The sequence below is a fragment of the Rhinolophus ferrumequinum genome, chromosome 12, assembly GCF_004115265.2.
Source record: "Rhinolophus ferrumequinum isolate MPI-CBG mRhiFer1 chromosome 12, mRhiFer1_v1.p, whole genome shotgun sequence".
Taxonomy (NCBI): domain Eukaryota; kingdom Metazoa; phylum Chordata; class Mammalia; order Chiroptera; family Rhinolophidae; genus Rhinolophus; species Rhinolophus ferrumequinum.
Window position 1 is genome coordinate 53,350,306 of NC_046295.1, and position 19,737 is coordinate 53,370,042.

The following is a 19,737-nucleotide window of genomic DNA, read 5'->3' on the forward strand; positions in this document are numbered from 1 at the left end:
CACGTCGTTTAAATTGTCTCTTTTTAATATTTAATATCAGATGGCTCAAGTGAGTGGTCTACAATATGTTTTAGATGCCAAGGTACACAGGTAGCAGAGCTGACATTCAGGTGTAAACGTGTAGGAGCCGGAGGGGCTGGGGCTGTGCATTGGGCATTACCAGGACAGAGCATATTCTTTCTAAGAGCAGCTTGTTTTATGGTCGGGTGGTTCCACATGGAAGACAGGCCCTTCTTCCCTGTGACTCCTACCAATTACTCCTACTTCAGATCAAGTCAGCCTGGTAGGAAATAGCTCTCTAAAGATTTGGAAGTGTGGCCTTCTCTTCTCCAGGCTACACACTGTTCCACCAATTCTTCATTATATATGTTTCTCTGATAACTTTCTGGACAGATTCCAATTGCACGGTGACCCTCACAAGTGGTGGCACCCAGAAAGGAATCTAGTTCCACCTATGGTTAAGCGGTGTGAGTACCCTAGGAAATGGGGGCGTTCAGTTCCAACATGCACCTAGAATGTTAGTGAGGCCTGGGATTAGGTTGACATCTGAGCAGACCCAACCACACTTTTGACTTGAGTGAAACTTGTGGTTAACCAAAATCAGAGCTGGTTTTCAAATGAATAACTACCCAGCCCCCCACTCCCAATCCTATGCTTGTGCAATTGATTTTTTTGATCCTCAACACCACCCTGCACATTACTTTCCTGTCACATCACATCGCTTGGCCTACTGTTCTGGCATGCCGAGCTTTGGCAGTCAGGGAGTTGTGGCATATGTGTTTGACAGTCAGGGTGTTGTGGCATATGTATACTGTCATCAGCTGGAGTCATTTTCCCTTCCTGTCAAGGACCCACCTCTTCCCAAGTCTCCTCCACATCCTCCATTATCCAGCCAGTTAATTTTCATTAGCCTGGTCCCGCTCTGGGCCACCTTGCAGGATTGCTCTCCCTAGGATGAGAAACAATAGCAGTTGTCTCTGCAGATTCCTTTTCTGTCTGCATCTTTCCTGTTCTACCCCTGGTTTCTCATTCCTTTGAGTCTTTAAGGTGGTGGTGGTTGTGCCTGTTTCTTTGACCCCTCACTTACTCTGTTCCCTTTAGCTCTTGACAGCCCTGTCCACCCCCATATACCCTCTTATGTTTGTTCTTAGTGATTGCCTGGCCTCTGACCCATAGTTGCCCCTGGTCCTCAAGTTTTCCATACACCTCTTTTAGATACCCAGTTCCTTTACATTTCTTCCCAATTTTCTGCTGCCTGAGATCTGAGGACACCTTGCAGCTCTACGTCATTCACAATGCCTTTATCCGAGACATTGCTAAACATCATTGATGAGGATGGAGCCAAAGGGAACCTAAGTTACTTGGTTAGAAATCAGGACAATTCTGAGTGTAAGTCAACTAGTTTTGAATCCACCTAATGGCTCTGCATCTGGCCTTCTCCACAGGGGGATTATAGGAGCCCTTATCAAATACTTTGCAAGAATGAAGGCATACTACTGTATCCACAGGACCCTGGCCTACCAATCTGGAATCCTATCTTCAAAAGAAAAAAGAACTTGGTTGGCTCTGACTTGTTCTTGGTAACTCCATATTGGTTATTAGTGATCAATAACTACAAGCTCTCTGACCATCTCTTATCTTGGGTTTGGCCAAGAATTAATGATAAGCTTACCAATATGTGTTTTCTTGAATCTTCCATATTCACTTTCTGGGAAACTTGATACTTAACCATTTGTAATCTCCTAATATTTCTTCCAATGTCTGTTTTGTGGATCATGCCAACTGTTACATATAAGTGGTCCTTCAGCGCCCTCGATTACGGGTATAGGAGTCTTGAACTCATTCAAAGCAGTCTCTTAGCCTCATCACTAATTTTGGGCTTTAATTTCTCTTTCCCAATTCCTTCTATTTCTTCTAGTTGGAAAACCATTCTGCTTGAAAAAGAAAGCAAATCAATGTTAAGTAATTTCTCCAGTTGAGGGATTACCCCTCCTCTTCTCTGGAACATTGCTGTTCCCTTTTCCTTCTACAAAACTTTTTTTTTTTTTTTTTTAAAGCAAACTATGTTTTTGAGATACTGAATCCTAGTCATGAACCCTGTCACACCAAGGTTCTAGTTACCATAAGATCTTATTTGTCTTCTTGCATTAACATTTCAGGGCCATGTGTTACTTCGTGTACTTCATAACATTCATCTGTTGATATCTGAGTCTATGAATTTTGTTTCTAGCAGTTTCTCTGATTGCTGTTCTGTATCTCTTCCCTCAGCTACACAGAACATGGGCCAGAGTTCCATCTCGGGGTTCTTATACATGTAAACACTCTAACGGCAGTCATAAAGGACTATCCAGATTAAGGAAACATAGGATGTCAGGCCAGGAAACAGCAAATCAGGATTTCATCCAGGAAGATCCCAACCTGTTGGTCTAGATCATGTTGCTGTTCATTAACTTTCACAGTTTACCCTGATATGGTCCAGACCAAGGGCTTCACCACATACTGATACCAACCTGTGATGACTCTTTTTACCTCTTGGGAAAGAGGGTACCACCCAAAAGATTGAGAAGAGCAAAGAGAGGCCAAGGATAAATCACAGGGTTCCGTGCTTCAGGGAGCCTTGGAGGTGGTCTGGTCCACCTCCTACATTGTGCAGATGGGAAGACTGAAGACCAAAGAGGGGCAATGACTTGGCCAAAGTCACCTGGAGTTATTTTGTTTTGTTTCACATGCACACTCACACAACTGGTTTCTTCTATGAGCATTTGTGTTTGAAGTAGTTCTCATGATTGTTGAGCAGCAGAACTTGGGTTGGAACTGAGGTCTCCTAGTTCACAGGCCAATTCTCTTTGTCTTCCTCCTGCCACAACCATTTTGAATCTCTGACTGTCCTCAGACGCATACGAACATTGTGTGTGTTGGGATCCCTAGATTTTATGAAAACGGACCTTGAATGGGATGTTGTCCTTCTCTGTGGGTGTTAATTGAATCCTTAACAGCTGTCAGAGTTTTTGTTTTTGTTTTTAAGAAACGAGAATGTGCTCATGGCTTTTATGAAAGTCCTGTTCTAAAACGCGTCATATTAATGTTTTGCAGGGAGTCCCCAAGTCCTCCTTCCTGACTGAGGAGAAGAGAGCCAGGCTGAAGACCAATCCCGTGAAGGTGCACTTTGCTGAGGAAGTGCTCGTCAGTGCACACAGCCAGGTGTGTCACTGTCACTAGTCAGGGGATTGACATGACTCGTCATGAAGCTGGTGAGCTGGCACATAGCTCCCCAAGACTCTGGAATCCTGCAGCATGGAGAGGACACATAGGAAGTTCAGTGGGTTTGCTACAGGCTCTGTGCACCCCCAGTAAGATGCCTGCAAACCATGGACAGGGAGAGCAGTGTGGACTCTGGGTGGGAGCCAGGGAGAGAAGCACTGGGTTTGGTTCTCTGACTCCCATTCTTCTGCTTATGAAATTTCAACAGATTCCTCCTGTTGAGGTCTCATTTTGAATCTTTAAAATCAGTATTCCCTCTGAAGGTGATATTCTGAGAATAGTGATGGTGGTGGTGGGGATGGCTTTTTTTTTTTTAAGTCCATCTATTGAGCCTCTGTTATTGTGTAAACCTAAACTTTTTGTGTATATAATCCTTAGTCACCACAATAACCCGCAAAGGAAGTAGTTTAACAAAAGAGGAAGCAGAGACTTAGAGAGGTTAAGAGAATTAACCTCTGGGATCACACAGCAAGAAAAGACAGGAGCCCAGATCTCTGTGACTTGAGTTCTTTTGTTTTCCACTGTGATACACTGTCTAGTCCCTTACGATTTGAGGAGATCCAGGGTTGGGGGTGTAGAAGACATATTTTTAAAGGGAAAATATTGGCTGGAATTTGATGTTTTTAATGTGGACTATTGGATAAAAGACTCATTTATTTATAATTTACACATTTTCCCCTCAATGGTCTATAATTGCCATAATTGATTGCCATAAGTTAGTGGTCAACATTAGATTTTGAAACTTTCAGGTAAGAGCTTGTCCTTATCTGGCATTCTCAACATAGAGACCAGCGAATGGGGAGTCATGGCCATTTTAACAAATGATCCACGTGATCTGTTTCACATCTGGGCAGAACCCTTATTTTCTACCTGTCCTGCTACTTAACAGACCACACCTTTGTTAGACTGAGAGTGAAAGATGGATTTCTTCAGGAAGGGGCCAGTGGGAGGCCTAATATGTTAATCAGAGAAGACCTGAGATCCTGTCACGCAGCAATATTTGCGTCTCTGCGTGTCCACATTTGTGAAAATGGATTGAACCTCTTTCACAAATTAAATTTAGATTCAACATGTTTTTTAATTTAATTAAAGTTTATAGCGGTGACAATAGTTAATAAAGTTACATAGTAGATTCGACATGTTTTTAAGAGTAGTACACAGTGATGAGAAGTAGGGGCGAGGACCAGCTAATAGGACTGGTTCTATCTCAAGTCTTGGGGATTCTAGAACCTCTCACTCATTCTGGAGGACACCAGCCCAAGGGGCCCTCTTTATTTGCAGCTGAACATGTGGAGGTCATTTGTCATAAGAGCTGGCCTTGGAGAGATTCTCCAAAGGGAACATTCCCCTGCCCTGCTCCACCCTAGGAATTCTGGCTGGCATGGGGTCACCAATAACAGACCAGTCCTATGCCTCCTTCCCAAAAAGCCCTCCAAGGACAGCAGAGTCCCTTAGGAGATCCTAAGTCCAGGGTGATGGTTGGGATGAGTGGAGGTGGAGAGCAGCCCTCTGCCCTTTGGTGATGCTTCACTACAAGGAATGCAGCAGTAAAATGGGGGGGGGGGATGGCGGGGCTCTCAAGGGTTTCAGTCCAACCCCACAAGGCATAGTTTGGGACAGTGTGCGTGACTATCATCTGACTTGCTAAACTGCATCCCCTAAGGGTGACAAACAGCAGTGAAGTGTCAGCTGATGATCATGAGATGTCATATAGGCTGGTGCAGTGCTCTCAGTATACTTGTGGCAGGGCTCACTCTTCACCATCTCTCATGTCTCACAGGTCTAGTGGCTATCCCTTGCACAAAGCACGCCTGCGTCTGTGTGGCATAGGCCTCGTCCATTGAAGAAATCTCCAAACGCCAAGAATCAACCCATGGCATGGCGAGGAGGTCAGGGAGGAAGGACCCTGTTCTCCACACCAGGCAGGGCCAGGAGATCTGAGGATGTCATTCTCACGGGCAGGAAGGGCCAGTTTTAATACAACTTGTATTTTCCAGGGAAATTCTCTGCTGTGTATGCCCAACGTGCTCAAGCTGTACTTGGAGAATGGACAGACCAAAGCTTTCAAGTTTGAGGCAGATACAACGGTGAAGGTATTAAGACTGAAATTGAATCTCTTTCCCATTGAGAATTTGTTGGCTCCCAGAACCCCCAGCATCTTGCCCTGCAGCTGCCTTAGTGGACTCACAACTAACATAGTCTGAGTTATTTAGTGGCACAATCACTGGCAAGATAGTATTTTTATTACCATCTTCCAGGGAAGGAAGTCAGGGCTCAAGAGGTGGAGGACTTGCCCAAGGTCATACACCTCGTAAGCTTTCACCCCTAACGACTGGGTTTCCCTGCCTCTTACATGCGACCCCGCCTGCTATCCAAAAGACTAGAGCAGCTGAAAACACAGGTGAGGTGTCAGGGCAGGCCCAGGCCTCTGCATAGTCTGTTCTGAGTGGAAGTCAGTTTAACTTATATTTAACAAGTTTCCCCACACGAGATGCTCTGGGCCAGGATTGGGGTACAGAGCTAGGGAAAGGGTAGACACTATCCTCTGGGAGCTTACAGCCTAGTGGAGGGAAGATGGGCATTCAAGGAGCTCCCAATAGTACAGGTCAGGATGAAATAAGGGTGGTAAAGAAAGGGACACGGAAGTGCTCTGCATGCAAGAGTAAGAGTGTCATCCATTCCATTCCATCAGGACGTCAGAGAAGGCTTTGGAAAGAAGTTGGATGTAAGCTGAGCTTTGAAGGACAACTAAGAATTTAACAAGGGTTGTTGGGAGGGTTGGAGGGAGTCATATGAACTAAAGCAGAGGGCCAGTAAGATGGGCATTGCCCAGGAAGTAGTAAACCGTCCAGTGGGACTGGCACACTGGCCATTCTCTTGTGAGAGAAGTGGGAGATGGCACAGGCTGGCTGTGGAAGGCCTCAAATGACAGGCAATGGGGTCTGGGTTTTATCTGTAGACAGTAAAGGATCAGCACTCTAGTTCCTAAAGAAGGGAGCAAATAGCGTTTGAGTGAGGCTCCAGGGAAGAAGCAAACAAAGGGGTTGTTCAAACATTGAGATCGGTGTAAGAGCAGGCCCTGAGCCCAACCCTTCTAATACTGGGGGAAGAGCAGGTGCAGGTGCGTCGGTGCAGCTATAGGTGATGGACAGCAGCCTTGGACACACGCACATTGACACACATGCACCTCCACACTCACACAACGCACACACCCATGCATGCACAGGCAGTTCCTCCCTGGCACCTTCCTTTGGCAGCCCCTAGAGCTGCTCCAAATGCCCTACCCCATTCTTTCCTCAGCGTAACTTAGGAGAAGCTGGAGAAAGCCTTACAGTGAATCTGAGAAGCCCAAGCCCAGGGGAGGACGGGGAGGGAGGACTGGATCTATTAAGTGTTTACTACCTGTCTCCCGGGCACTTTCTTGTGTACTATCTCATTTAATGCCCCCAGTAACCTTGCGAAGTGGTGAGTGTTATCCTGACTGCAGATAAGAACACAGGTCCATGAGATCCAAAACTTGCCAAAGTCTGATAGGTCATAACTGGCTTCAGATTTGGTCTGTTTCTGAGCCCTGCCCTGGAGCTTGCCACACTGCCATTCCGCATAAAAGGGAAGTTTTGCAAATGAATTAGACAATGTTTCTACTTCTGTCATCCTTGATCAAAGTGCACTGGGATGGAAGGGATGATTTACTTCAACTGGGACCCCTTTGGCGGCCAAAAACTTTGAGGTGATTTACAATAAAAGCACACACCGCAGGGGAATGAAACCCAGATGATGATAGATGGAGTTAGGGAAATGAGTAAGGAATTAGCTGATATAATACGGGTTAATCTTACTTATCTGTAGACGCCAAATTTTTATTTTTTTATTTTTTATTATTACTTTTTTAGTAGCCAAATTTTTAAAAGCAAATCTTTTAGCTCTTTATGACAGAGAGACGGGACAGAAACAAATCCTATGGATAAAAAAAGGAATGATCACTGTCAGTTCATCAGTGACTTCTCTCCCTGACTCCCTTACCAAGGAAAACAAAGTTCTTAAACTAGAGAACCCTTTTTCCATAATCAAGAAAAATAGTGTCATTTGACCCAGCAAACATTTACCGACACTTTTTGTATGCCAGCAAAGCTGTTGGTGATGCAAAAGTAAATTATCTAGGGTCACACCCAAAAGGAGCCTGGAGTCTTGGGATGGGCTGAGGTGAGGACGTGGGACCTGGGGAGAACTCGCTGTGAAACTATGAAAAGTACAGTGTGCTCAGGACCGTGAAAGCAAGACATGAAAACGGTGTGGTGTGGGCTCGGGGGAAAGAGATCTTCCAGCTGGGTGGCCAGAAAAGGCCTCTGGGCAGTGGTGGCCTACCAGGCAGACTTGGAATGATAGATGGGTTTTTGACAGGAATGAGTCAAGTGTAGGGTGTGCAAACAGTATCCTGGGCATGGGGATCGGCACCAACAAAAACCCAAAGGGGGGAAAGTTTGGCAAGTGTTTGGGGCTCGTGAGCAGAGTGCATTGGGAGAAGCAGCACAAGATAAGGTGGGAGAAGTGGCTTGGCACCTGATACTTGAGAGCCTTGAATATTCAGCTAAGTTTGGATTTGGGATAGTGGGCCATGGGGAGCCTCTGAACGTTCTTGAGCAAGGGAGAGCATGACCAGTACAAGGCTTAGGCAAGTTTCTCTAGATCAGGGCTCAGCAAACTTCTTCTGCAAAGGGCCAGATAGTAAATATGTTAGGTTTTAGAGGCTGTTCCTCAACTCTGCATTGTAGCAAATGGGCATGGCTGTGTTCCCATGTAACAAAAACAAGGCGTGGGCAGGATCTGACCTAAAGGCTATGGTTTGCCAACCCCTGCTCTAGATGCAAGGTAGACAGCAGTCAGATGGGTAGCGGAAGGGTCCATAGGACACCACTCTATAAAGCCAGAGAAATGTGTGAGCTCAAGCCAAGGGAGACGTAGGAGAATGGAGAGAAGGGACCGGGTCAAGAGACAGGCGGCCTATCACAGCCAGCGCACAGGAGCCATGACATTAGTGTTGCTGGGTTACAGAGGCAGATAGACTCTTCAGGACTTAGTCACTGGGTACTTTTGGAGCGTGATGGGGTCAGTGGAAAGAATATTCAGGGCTGGGAGTCGTAAGGAGCGGTAAGCACTTAATGGTTGACACTAAATCTGAGGTTCTGGCAGGACATCCATGATGAAGCTATGATGATTATTCATCAAGTGACAGTTTACTGAGCATCAGTGAGTGAGCACCAAATTTTAGGGGTACAGTGGAGCACAAGACAGGCCCGATTTGTATTCTAGGGGAGTTTACCACCTAGTGGCGTGAAAGACAGTAAGCAGGACAACAAATATTTGCAGCTATCATGTATGGAACACTTGTCATCTGCCAGCTACTCTTCTATGTTCTAAGTGCATTCTATGGAAAATTAATTTAATGCACACAACAACCCTATGAGATAGGTATTAATATTATTACCATTTTACAGATGAAAACACGGAGGCATAAAGAGAGTAAGCAATTGATCCAGAGACAGAGAGCTAGTAAGTAGTAGTCTAATTCTAGAACCTCTCTTAGCTTTACTATACTGTCTCTCACTAAAGAACATAGCTGATATTGAAGACGATATTAAATAGTGATGAGAGAAATAAACAGGACCCTGGGACAGAGAACGACAGGGGCAATCACGTTTATATACAGTGACCAGAGAAGGCCTCTCTGAAGAGAAAGAAACAGCCTTGTGAAGAGTAATGGGAAAAATGTGCCAGGCAGAGGGAACAACTTGTGTGAATGCCCTGAGGCGGCAAAGACCTTGTGATGACAAAAGGCCGCTGTAGTGAACAAGGGGAACGCGGCATGACTCTAGTGGCACAGTATTAATCAGTCCATCCTATCAGCCACTCTACTACATAGGCATCACTAGCCTCCATTCTGCCGGAAGAAACTGAGGTGCAGAAACATCTGCTTGATTTTCCCCAGTTGCATAGCAGGTAGGTGGTGGGATTCTGTCTAGTGAGCAGTTGAAGATGCAGAGTCCAGAGAAAGGGTGAATCAGTAGACCTTGAAAAGAGGCATAAGCCCCCAGTGGGTGGCTTCAGCCTTCCAAGTAAAGGAAGAGAGGCTGGCCGTATGGGCAGCGGTAGAGCCTTGAAGAGAGGGGAGCAGTGGATGCAGGGCCATGAGGGGCCATGAGAAGTCCCCCCTGTGACCTGTCAAGATTCAGCTGCCTGAGTCGGCAGTGGACCCAGTAAGCACAGCTGCACCGAGGAGCAGAGAGAAGGCTGGGGAAGCTCTCCCTGCTCTGTGCCTGAGCATGAGGGCCAGTCTGCTCCTCAGGTGACCCTTATACATCTCTGTGCCTGGCAGGACATCATCCTCACGGTGAAGGAGAAGCTGTCAATCAGAATTACAGACTACTTCGCACTGGTCCTGGAAGAGCAGTACAACATCTCACGGCTGCACCTGCTGCATGAGGAGGAACTCATCCAGCAGGTACAACCTTTTCCTGCTCCTTGTGAGGAGATCCAGGTTGGGTAAGCTGCACAACTCAGCCAGGACCTTTGGGGACAGGGCTCAGCACATCTGCAGGTGTGATGCACTTTCTCATGCCCAGAAGGCACAGAGCTCACTCAGCCTGGGGATAACAGGATGAGAATCAGGTCTGATTTTCATTGAGGTAGGCAGGGCCCCATTTTGCAGATGTGGCGACAAAGGCTTAGGAGGTAAGGTGACTTATTCAAGGTAATGCAGCCAGGAGAGCCCCATCTTTTGCTTCCGGCTATGATGTTCTTCCCTTGAACCTGCTGCCTTCAAGATGTCAGGGAAGCATTGGTTGCTGTCTAAGCCTTTTCCGTGAGACGTACTCCCTGAGCTGGTCCCTGATGGCAGGACGGTGCAGACAGTCCACCTACACTACTCAATCTTCTGGCTATTCAGTGATTTGTTGTATCAACTTTTTAAATCCAAACACAGGTCAGTTCAACAAATCCTTGTTGAGTGTGTACTATTACAAAGACAAGTAGGAGTTCCACAATTGGAAAAGGGAAAAGGGTTTTTTAAGCAGGGAAACAGCATGAGCAAGGCATGACCTCATGGAAGCCACTCTGAGCATTCCTCACTGCAGATGAATTCTTACCCTAGTCACTCGCCTTCTAATACTGCTGCTTGCAAACTTTTTTTAAAAATCACTTCTATTCCATTAGTATTAGAAAAGCAAATCAAATTAAATCCCTAAGATAGTTGAAGTAAAAAAAAAAAGGAAGGTGTAAAATATATATAATGTATACTATGCTATTATTTGTGGAAAATAATATACATATATAAAAGCATGTATAATATATACACATAGATGGTGTCTGGAAGGGTATATAAGAAACTGAAGCAGAGATTTCTTCTGGAAAGAGGAATGGGTTGATGGGGTGAGTGAGAAACTGCTCTTTTGAGCCTTTTACGTTTTATACCCATGGGAAAGTCAAATTAGGAGCCAAGGTGTGCGCTGTCTTGGGAAGCACTAAAATTGAAATCTCTGGGGACTACCTTTTCTTGTCTTTTTTGTTGAAGTAGTGTTGTGGAATATCTTCGAGAACAAAAGCAGTGAGGAGATGAATGGTATCTCTCTTACCCGTTGCAGGTGGTAGAAAGAGAGGAGTCACATGACTACCGCTGCCTCTTCAGGGTGTGTTTTGTTCCCAAAGACCCCCTGGACCTCCTGAAAGAAGACCCTGCGGCCTTTGAATACCTCTATCTGCAGGTGACTGGCTCTGCGCTTCCTAAAATAACAGTGGTTGTTCCCAAAGATGACACACTGGGTTATTTTGAACAGGAGTTTAAGGCAATTAAGCAACTCCCTGATAAGGATTATCTTTATCTGAAGGAGAAGGGGCCTGATTATCCCTCAGAATTCCTTTTTCCCTCACCGAGTTGCTATGTTAGGAGAATAGTGATATATTAATGAAATTTAGGCGTAGCCCTCAATGTCGATGACACATTTAGGATACTTAGAGTTACAGATTGTATTGCTAAAAGAGGCTTTAGTGCTTCAAAGCCTTATTTTAGGAATGATGAAACTGAGTCTTGGAAAAATCACGTGATTTGCCTGGGTCACTCATTTAGTGGCAGATCCAAAAATGAGTTCCTTGTCCCCTCGCCTGGTACTCCCCCTGCTACTACTCTACCTGCTTAGGTGAGATTTATTATGTTATTTTTGTTCTGATGAAAAAGAATCATTTGGGACTCGTCACTATTTTAGGGATGAGGTAAGTCAAACTAGGTGGATTGATTTGGCCAAAATCTTACAAAAATGGTGGCAGCAAATAAAAACAACACAGCTTTATATTTGTATAATACGGTGTCCCTCATACCTGATTTCATATGCGTTATCTAATGTAAACCTCACAGAAACCATGCAACATAGACTTGACTATCCTCATTTAGCAATGGGAAAACAGCAGTGTTCAGAGAGTCTTAGTAATTTAACCAAGGTCACACAGCCAGGAGTTGGCAGAGGCAGTCCTCCAAGCTGAGCTCCTGGTCCTGCTCCCTTGCACCATCCATCTGTTCTTGTGTCCCAGACCCTCTGATCTGATCTCTCCTAGAGCTGCAGCGATGTGCTCCAGGAACGCTTTGCTGTGGAAATGAAATGCAGCTCAGCGCTGCGACTTGCGGCCCTGCATATCCAGGAGCGGATCTACGCCTGCGCCCAGCCGCAGAAGATCTCTTTGAAGTACATAGAGTGAGTGGCAGGGGACTTCTGGTCCCATCAACAGCAGCTTGTGTTGCATTTATAACTTGACTGGGCCCTGGCCAGGATGGCCGGATGTCACAGAAAGCTGATATTCACCCAGCTAGCCATCTGTCCGTTGTCTTTCCATCCCTTTCCCTCTCCACCCTCTCCAACCCAGCCGGGTTCCCCCAGATGTCAGAATCTGGCTGCTCTTCTGGGGCAGAAGCCACCTCCACGTGAAATGACACGGGATCCCTTTGTAAATTCCCAGTTCCTGGGAGAATGTCTTGGGAAATTGTTTGACAACTTCAGGGAAAAGCTCTTCTGAGGGTAGGAATGCCTTGGAGATGAACGTTATGTGAACCAATCATGTATTAAACTCCTGTTAGGGCAGTTTCAAGTCCTGGGGTTCCATCCAACACCTTCTGATTCTTAGCTTAAAATTTCTTTTTGCTCTTGGCAGTGTTACCCAGGTTTGCTAACCCCTCACCAAATCTCAGCTCTGTTCTATCTGGGCATCAAAATCAGATGGGGAATCATTTTTAAAACATAAAACAGTCCCTGATGTATTACTGAGTCAAGCCTCTAGGGAATACGACCTGAGAATCTGTATTTTTAACAAGTTTGTTGGAGGATTTTGAAGTCATTAGCCTGGCGTCATTCTCAAGCATGACCTTGGGGATTCACAGGTGTTAGGTGTTGCTATCATGAGTGATCATTATTTGTCACATATACTATAGTGAAGGAAGATTGAGATCGGCTCTGATAACCAGAATCTCACACCACACCAAGAGTAATGAGGTCCCAGAAAGAGCAGTGGGGTTTAATTCCTGAATGGCTGTGCTTTGTGTTGGGGGTAGAGAGAGAGAGAGAGAGGAAATATATATTAAATATATAAATGTATAGTATATAAATATATATATATATATACACACACACACACGCACTTATATGTACATATGTATAAATCTTCTGTTGAGAAAGAGGCTCATAATCACAGTATTATTCCAGGAACATTAAGTACTGAATCAAATGCAATTACGCTCTTCATTAGAGCCAACTCACTGTAAAAATGGGTCTCTTTGTCTCCGATGTCTCATGGCAGGAAAGACTGGGGAATAGAGAACTTTATATCTCCAACTTTACTGCGAAACATGAAAGGCAAAGACATCAAGAAAGCCATCAGCTTCCACATGAAGAGGAACCAGAATTTGCTGGAACCCCGACAAAAGGTGATACAGCCATAGCCCCTGCCGCCCCACCCAGCTGTCTGTTGTGAAAACGTAGGGACTGCATTTTCAACGCTGCCTGGATTTGAGGCACATGAATAACTCTGACTTAACAATCTTTTTGTTTTCCTATTTAAGCAACTTATTTCTGCTGCCCAGCTACGTTTAAATTACCTACAGATCCTTGGGGAACTCAAGACATATGGCGGTAAAATCTTTAATGCTACTCTAATGGTACGTTTTAGAGAACTATAGAGTCCCACTCTTTTTTTCTCTCAAATTTTTTGAAAATTATAGTTGACATTCAATATTATATTAGTTTCCAGGTGTACAGCATACTGATTATATAGGAATCCCACTCTTACAAGGGACTTCAGCGGTCCTCTGAAGCTCAGTGAATCTTCCAGCCTAAAATTCTTGAGAACTCTGTCCTATACTAGAATTTGTTTGGGAAACTAAATATTACACCATCAGGAAGTGTTTTATTTATTATTATACCATCATGGCAGTGTATACCATGCCTTTGCTTGGTACCAGCCCTAGGACAGATGCTGGGGGAGGCAGAGCTGAATGAGACATGATTTCTACCCTCAAATGATGGAACAAAGTAGCCAACAAGACAAAGCAAAGCAAAGCTATGACAGAGGGTTATTGCTATGGAGTGTGAAGACAGAGGCTACCACTATTAACCTCAGGTCAAGTATGGGAAGGAGAAGGGATTAAGGAAAGACAAGAAGGTTGTATTTGGCCACCTTTTAGTATAAAGAAAGGCATTCTGAGGGAAGGGTACTGTAAGCTATTTACTCTAGAGCTTTGGGTGTGTGAAGGTGAAGAGGAAAAACGGGAAATCATGAAAGAAAGATAAGAATGTTAGACTGACAGCCATGCTGGAGCCCTGATTGTTCCGAAGAAGGGAAGAATGAGGAATGGTCCTGAGAAGGGAAAAGAGAAGCAAAGGGCCCTCTGCTCTGTCGCCTGTTCCTCCTCTTGCTTCCTTCCTAGGCCTAGCCCTGGAGCTATGCGCTTTCCAGAAGTCAGTGGCTAAGGGAACTATCCCCATGGCTCAGTCAGCCCCAGAATTCTCTAGCACAAAGCCGGACAATTTACCAATTAGAGATTTTTTTTTTCCATATTAACAAATCTTTCAGTGGATTTCATGTACCTCTCAGTCATTTACAGTGATTGATTGATTTAATCAGAATGCTGACCTAACAATATAGATGGAAAAAGAGAATCAATCTGTTGAGAACAAGGGAGAGCATCAGATAATTAGGGAAATTAGGGATAATTAGGGAAAAAAATAGATGGAATCTTGTACAAGTAGATGACCAAAAAGCAGAAAAGAGACTAGATCACAGAAAGGAAGGCTTGAAGTGACAAGAAAAACTTCCCACTTTTCCCAAGGGCTAATTCTGCCCTCTCCCAGCTGTACCCGGCCCCATTTTTTACCTTTCTGGTCTAAGGAAAGAACTGGTAATGGGAGAAGCCAACTTCATTGAACTGGCTCAGGGTGCTTGCTGGTTAGACACGTAGATAAATACAGATTCTGTCATCAGGAACTTGGCAGGGCCTATGAGACCTAAATACAAAAAGTTACAATAAGAAGTCACAGGAGCCGGCAGAGAAGAAGTATCATGTCTTACATGTGCAATGTATTTTCACTAGTTTGTGAATGGAAACTAACTCCCCTTCCGCCCTTCTGCAGTTACAGGATAGAGAATCCTACATTGCCCTTCTAGTTGGAGCCAAGTATGGGATTAGCCAAATTATCAATAGTAAACTCAACATCATGTCCACGTTGGCAGAGTTTGCAAACATCAGCCGTGTCGAACTGACAGAAGAGTCTGAGAAAGTGAGCATGGTCAAAGTGTATCTTCAGGACATCAAGGTAACATGGGGAAGAGATTCTGAATCCAGCTTCTGAAATTTAGGGCTAAATTATTCTAGGATAGTTTATATGAGTTTGGATATTAACAAAGTCTAATGTCCAACATTTGCTTAAGAGGATAAATTGTCCATCCTGCCCCATCAAAGGGAAAGTGGTAAATAGAGTGCATTTTCCCAGGCAGTTCCTAAAAAGTTGTTTTTTTTAGTTGTTGTTTGGGGTTTTTTTGTATAAACTGAGCGGGACCATGTAATTTCCTGATGGGTTTAGAAATTTAGATGGGAGCACCAGAGAATTTTGTTACATGTATTTGTATGCAACCAGAATGGCTGTTCAAGAGTTTGGAGTGGCAGCAATTAAAATGGGCTACGTCCTGAGCCTCTCTGGACGGTCCTACATTTATCCTGCCTTAATTTAATCCAAGCATGCTCAAGGATGGTGGTTTATGCTTATCAACTTCTCTCGCCTTCTCCATTTGCTCTTGCTCCTTTTCTTTTCTGGGTCAAGTCTTAAAGGGGCCCCATTATATGTATGAGCAGGGTAGGGTGGGTGGTTACGATGTGGGGCTGGGAAGGAGGAGAAGCCGGAGATATTATAGAGATTCGATGGAAGGAACCCAGTGTGCACTTGTGAGCATGTGTGCGCATGTGTGCATAAGCTCACTTCAAGTCTTGTAGGTAAGAATAGAAGATGTGAGGGGGCCTGCCTGAAGACCATGGCTGGATTTGTTTGGAATCTCTCATGGGCCCCAGAGGGCCTTGTTGTCAGTCTTCAGATGTCCTTTGGCCCTGTATAAGCTTAAGAGCTCTCTTTACCTTCAAAGGTTCTGACTTTGCTGCTGGAATCCAACAGTGCAAAAGACCTAGCCTGCCTGATTGCTGGCTACTACCGGCTGTTTGTCGACCCAGTTACCTGCATTTTCCTCTGGCCGGGGAACAAACAACGGGTGCACCGGGTATCTGCTGAAGAAGGTGAGGTACTGAGGCTTGCCCCAGTAAGGACAGGCCTATTTCACTGCCTTGTAGGTAAGGGCAGCCTAAAGAAAGGGAGGTGATGGATTAGGTTGAGCTGAGACTTCCACTCGAGTCGACAAGAACTATTTCTCCATTTATTTCCTGATAAACAGTTGATCTTTCCAAAATCCTAAATAGAGAAGCTTTCTTTGTACTTGAGAGTCCCCTAAAGCGAAAGAAAGCTGTTGAAGGTCTCTGATTCCCTATAAAACTTCCATAAAACAATTTCTAAGAACCACGATATTTTGTCTTTATTTGCCAGCAAAAACAGATGTCACTTATCTGTCCAGAAAGTACAGATGACCTAGCTTCTCACTCCATGCCTATGTACTCTTTTGCATTCTCTTGAATTGTGATAGAAATGTGATAGAAATGTTTAGAAGGGGATACCCGAAGATAGAAGGGACTCAAAATCACACCATAGAAAGAATGGAGTAGTGGAGGCCAACTCCTAGTTTCTATCAGGCTTTTGCTTCAGCACTATTGATACAGCATTTTCCCACTGGTTTGCTGATAAAAGTTTAACCACTGCCTCTGCAGGGAAAAAAAGATAAAAAAGAAAACCCTGATTTGAAGCAATCGTCTACTTCCATGGTATAAACACTCCCACCGTGGCTAATTTCTAGCTACCCACGTGATGTCCGTGAGTGTGGAGGTGGGGAGAGAGGCTCGGTAGCACACCATTACCTAGTATTTCCTCAACATGGATAAAATAGCAATAATGGCAAGAGATTAGAGGATAGTAAGATACAGTAAAATAATTAGGCAGTGATGAGTTTGGGGTATTTGTTACCTTTGTCTTTAACACAATTTATGAATGAAGGATGATACCTCACAGTCTGGTTAGGGAGATGGCACCGAGTGGGAGCAGAGCTGTCATGGAATTCTGGTGGCAGAGGGATTGCTTCTGCCAGGAGAGGCGACAGTGGTCAGACAAGGTGCTCCTGAGGGGGAGGTATTTGAAATAGATCTTGAAGAACATGTTGGATTTAGCCAGACAAAGAAGGGAGGAGAGATCATTGCAAGCAGAAGGGACAACATGCAGACGTGACACAAAGGGCAAAATCGTGATGTGTGAGAAGCTGTCTGCAGTGGAGCATGGGAAGGTTGCAGGAAGTGAGCAGGCTGCTGAGGAGGGGTCAGGGACATCCTGGGAGGCCTTAGCTCCCGTGGGAGAGCTTAGGCGCTTCCCTGTAGGCAAGGGAAGCCATAAGAGAGTTTAAAGAGAGTATGATGTGATCAGAAATAAATTTTTAGGAAGATCACCCTGGAGGCTTATGGTGAGGAGATTGGAGAACTGACTCAATGCCTCCAGCGCTCTCTCCATGGATCCCTCCCGAGGACCAGCAGTTGGATGAGTTTTCCCTCTCCTAAAAGCCCTATAGCACCAGTGGGTCCTCAAGGCCAGGCTTCAGAATAGTGCCAGCCTAGCAGCCTCAGAATCTCCCATAAAGTTGCTAAAAATACAGATTCATAGGCCCCACTCCCTAGCTATTTGACTCAGTCCATCTGGGGTAAGGCCAGGAATATGTTTTATATATATTAAGTATGATTCCCATCTGATTTTGATGCCCAGGCAGAACAGAACTGAGATTTGGTGAGGGGGTTAGCAAAACTGGGTGATAATGCCCAGAGCAAAGTGAAATCCAATTAAGTACCCACCATGTTTCTATGAACAGACAACTCTCCTTGGAAGTAGGGATGGAGGGTGACCCTGTGTCCAGTAGGTGATTCAGATAGATGGAGGAAAGGAGGCCTGATGTTGTGGGGAGAACATGCAATTTGGAGTCCTGTGGGTCCTGTGTCAGTCACTATAGCGTGACTAAGCCAGGTACCCTTCTGGACCTCAGTTTTCTCATCTGGAAAATGGGAGGGACGGCAGCATGGGAGCAGGAGGAAACATAGGCATCTGCCAGTCTCAAATTCTGTTTTGTAATGCTTGGTGTTCCCTGTGTTACAGGCTACGAGTCCAGGGCGTGCAGCGACTCTGAGGAATCTTCTGAAACAGACTGCGTGCTGGAGCCTCTCTCTGACCGACACCTGCCAAAGCTGTGCCCCTGCAGACCACTCCTAAAAGAGAATCACCCTCCTGAGGACAGCCCCACACCCGAGGTGGCCAGGAGAGCCAGCAGCATTACAGACAGTGCCGAGTCCGAAGCATCCGATTCTGCCAACACCGAGAGCCGAGGCTGCAGGACCAGCGGCTCGAGCGAATCCATGGATGCCCTAGAAGAGGATGACTTGGACGCCTGCTCCTCCAGCAGGTCCGGCTTCTTCCTCTTTGGCTCACCAGGCTGCCCAGAGGCAGTTGATTCTAACAGCCAAAAGGAGAGGAGCAGGATCGAAACTAGTGGCTTCCTCTGTCTCCTGGACCTGGCCCAGAGCGCCAACCCTCAGTGCCAGAAGATGGAGCTTTCTGAGAATCTCGCTCCTGGCACATTCAGCTGGGGACCAGAACTGAGTGCTGTCAGACTGGACCCCAGGCTGTACGAGGGCAGCCGGACCGACTACTATAGCCTGTGTTCCAGTGTCTCCCCAGGCAGCCACCTGAGTGACAGCTCAGAGAACACAGCTTCCCGGCAGGGTGGGGGCCCGCCAGGCTGGGGCCAGCAGGGCTGGACTGAGGCCCAGCCCAGCTCCACGCTGGATGCCCTGGCCCCTGCTTGTGAGGAAGGCAGCTCGGATGAGGAATACTATGATGCAGCAGACAAGCTGACACCCCCAGACAGTCTCTCAGGTGAGCCCTCCCCAGCAGGTCTGCAGATTCGTACCCACTGAGGGCAGGGACCAAGTTTGAGGGGAAAACACATGAGTAAAGTAGTGTCATGGTCCTCCTTTGAGCCCACTGCCCTGGGCTCAGTGGACTAAATTACAAGCATCATGACTTCAAGTCAGGTCTACAGGGGAGGTTCAGAGAACTGTGGGCAAGCAGAGGTGGGAGGCATTCATTCAACAGTGGAAATCAGGAAGGCTTCCCAGAAGAGGTGGCAAATGGGCTGAACCTTGTGAGGTGTGTAGACATAATTTACACAGAAAGAAAAGGGTTTGACAGGAGTGCCAGCAGAGGGAAGCAGCTGTGTCATTACTGACTCTGAAGCTACATTAAATGAGGCCGTTCGTAGCCCCTTCAAGGACGTAAGAAGGCAGGAGAGATTTGTTGGTCATGTTCTTCTCAGGTTCCTCGTTCCTCCCTCCACACAGCATGTGGGAGTCTTTCCACACAGAATGATTTCCCAGCTGACCTGAGATCCTTGCAGGGGAGAGAGAGAGAGAGAGAGAGAGAGAGAGAGAGAGAGAGAGAGAGAGAGAGAGACTGCATGCTGCAGAAAAATAATTGGAAAATAGCACACAGACATTGGGGGTGACCTGCGAGGATCTTGGGGAGCTACAGCACTCGTATTTCAGTTTCAGACCTTTCCTGTTGCTCCCTGCCCTCCAGTGGTTTCCCATTGCTCGCCAGAGAAAAGCCAGCCCCTGGAGGCCCCTTGAGGCCCTCTGTGGCATGGCCTCTGCCTACCTCTCTCCTTCTCCTGAGCCCTCTCTCTGCAATCCTGCCACACAGACCTCCTTGCCATTCTTTAAAAGTGCCCAGCGCTTTCCCACCCGGGCTTTTGCACGTG

General features: G+C 45.9%; 1 protein-coding gene across 6 annotated transcripts in view; it reads left to right on the forward strand.

The window, feature by feature from the left end:
• The window catches only part of FRMPD1 (FERM and PDZ domain containing 1), a 117,363-nt gene that overhangs the window by 93,192 nt on the left and 4,434 nt on the right, over positions 1-19,737 (forward strand). For 5 of the 6 annotated variants that reach the window (XM_033123861.1, XM_033123862.1, XM_033123864.1 and 2 more), the window contains exons 6-15: positions 3,094-3,201; positions 5,259-5,354; positions 9,635-9,760; positions 10,899-11,018; positions 11,863-11,999; positions 13,096-13,222; positions 13,358-13,453; positions 14,925-15,107; positions 15,928-16,075; positions 18,078-18,854. In XM_033123861.1, the coding sequence (XP_032979752.1) occupies positions 3,094-3,201; positions 5,259-5,354; positions 9,635-9,760; positions 10,899-11,018; positions 11,863-11,999; positions 13,096-13,222; positions 13,358-13,453; positions 14,925-15,107; positions 15,928-16,075; positions 18,078-18,854 (1,918 nt within the window). Of the gene's footprint in view, positions 1-1,445; positions 1,581-3,093; positions 3,252-5,258; positions 5,355-9,634; positions 9,761-10,898; positions 11,019-11,862; positions 12,000-13,095; positions 13,223-13,357; positions 13,454-14,924; positions 15,108-15,927; positions 16,076-18,077; positions 18,855-19,737 lie in introns of those variants that run through there. The other variant, XM_033123866.1, reaches the window with a different exon arrangement.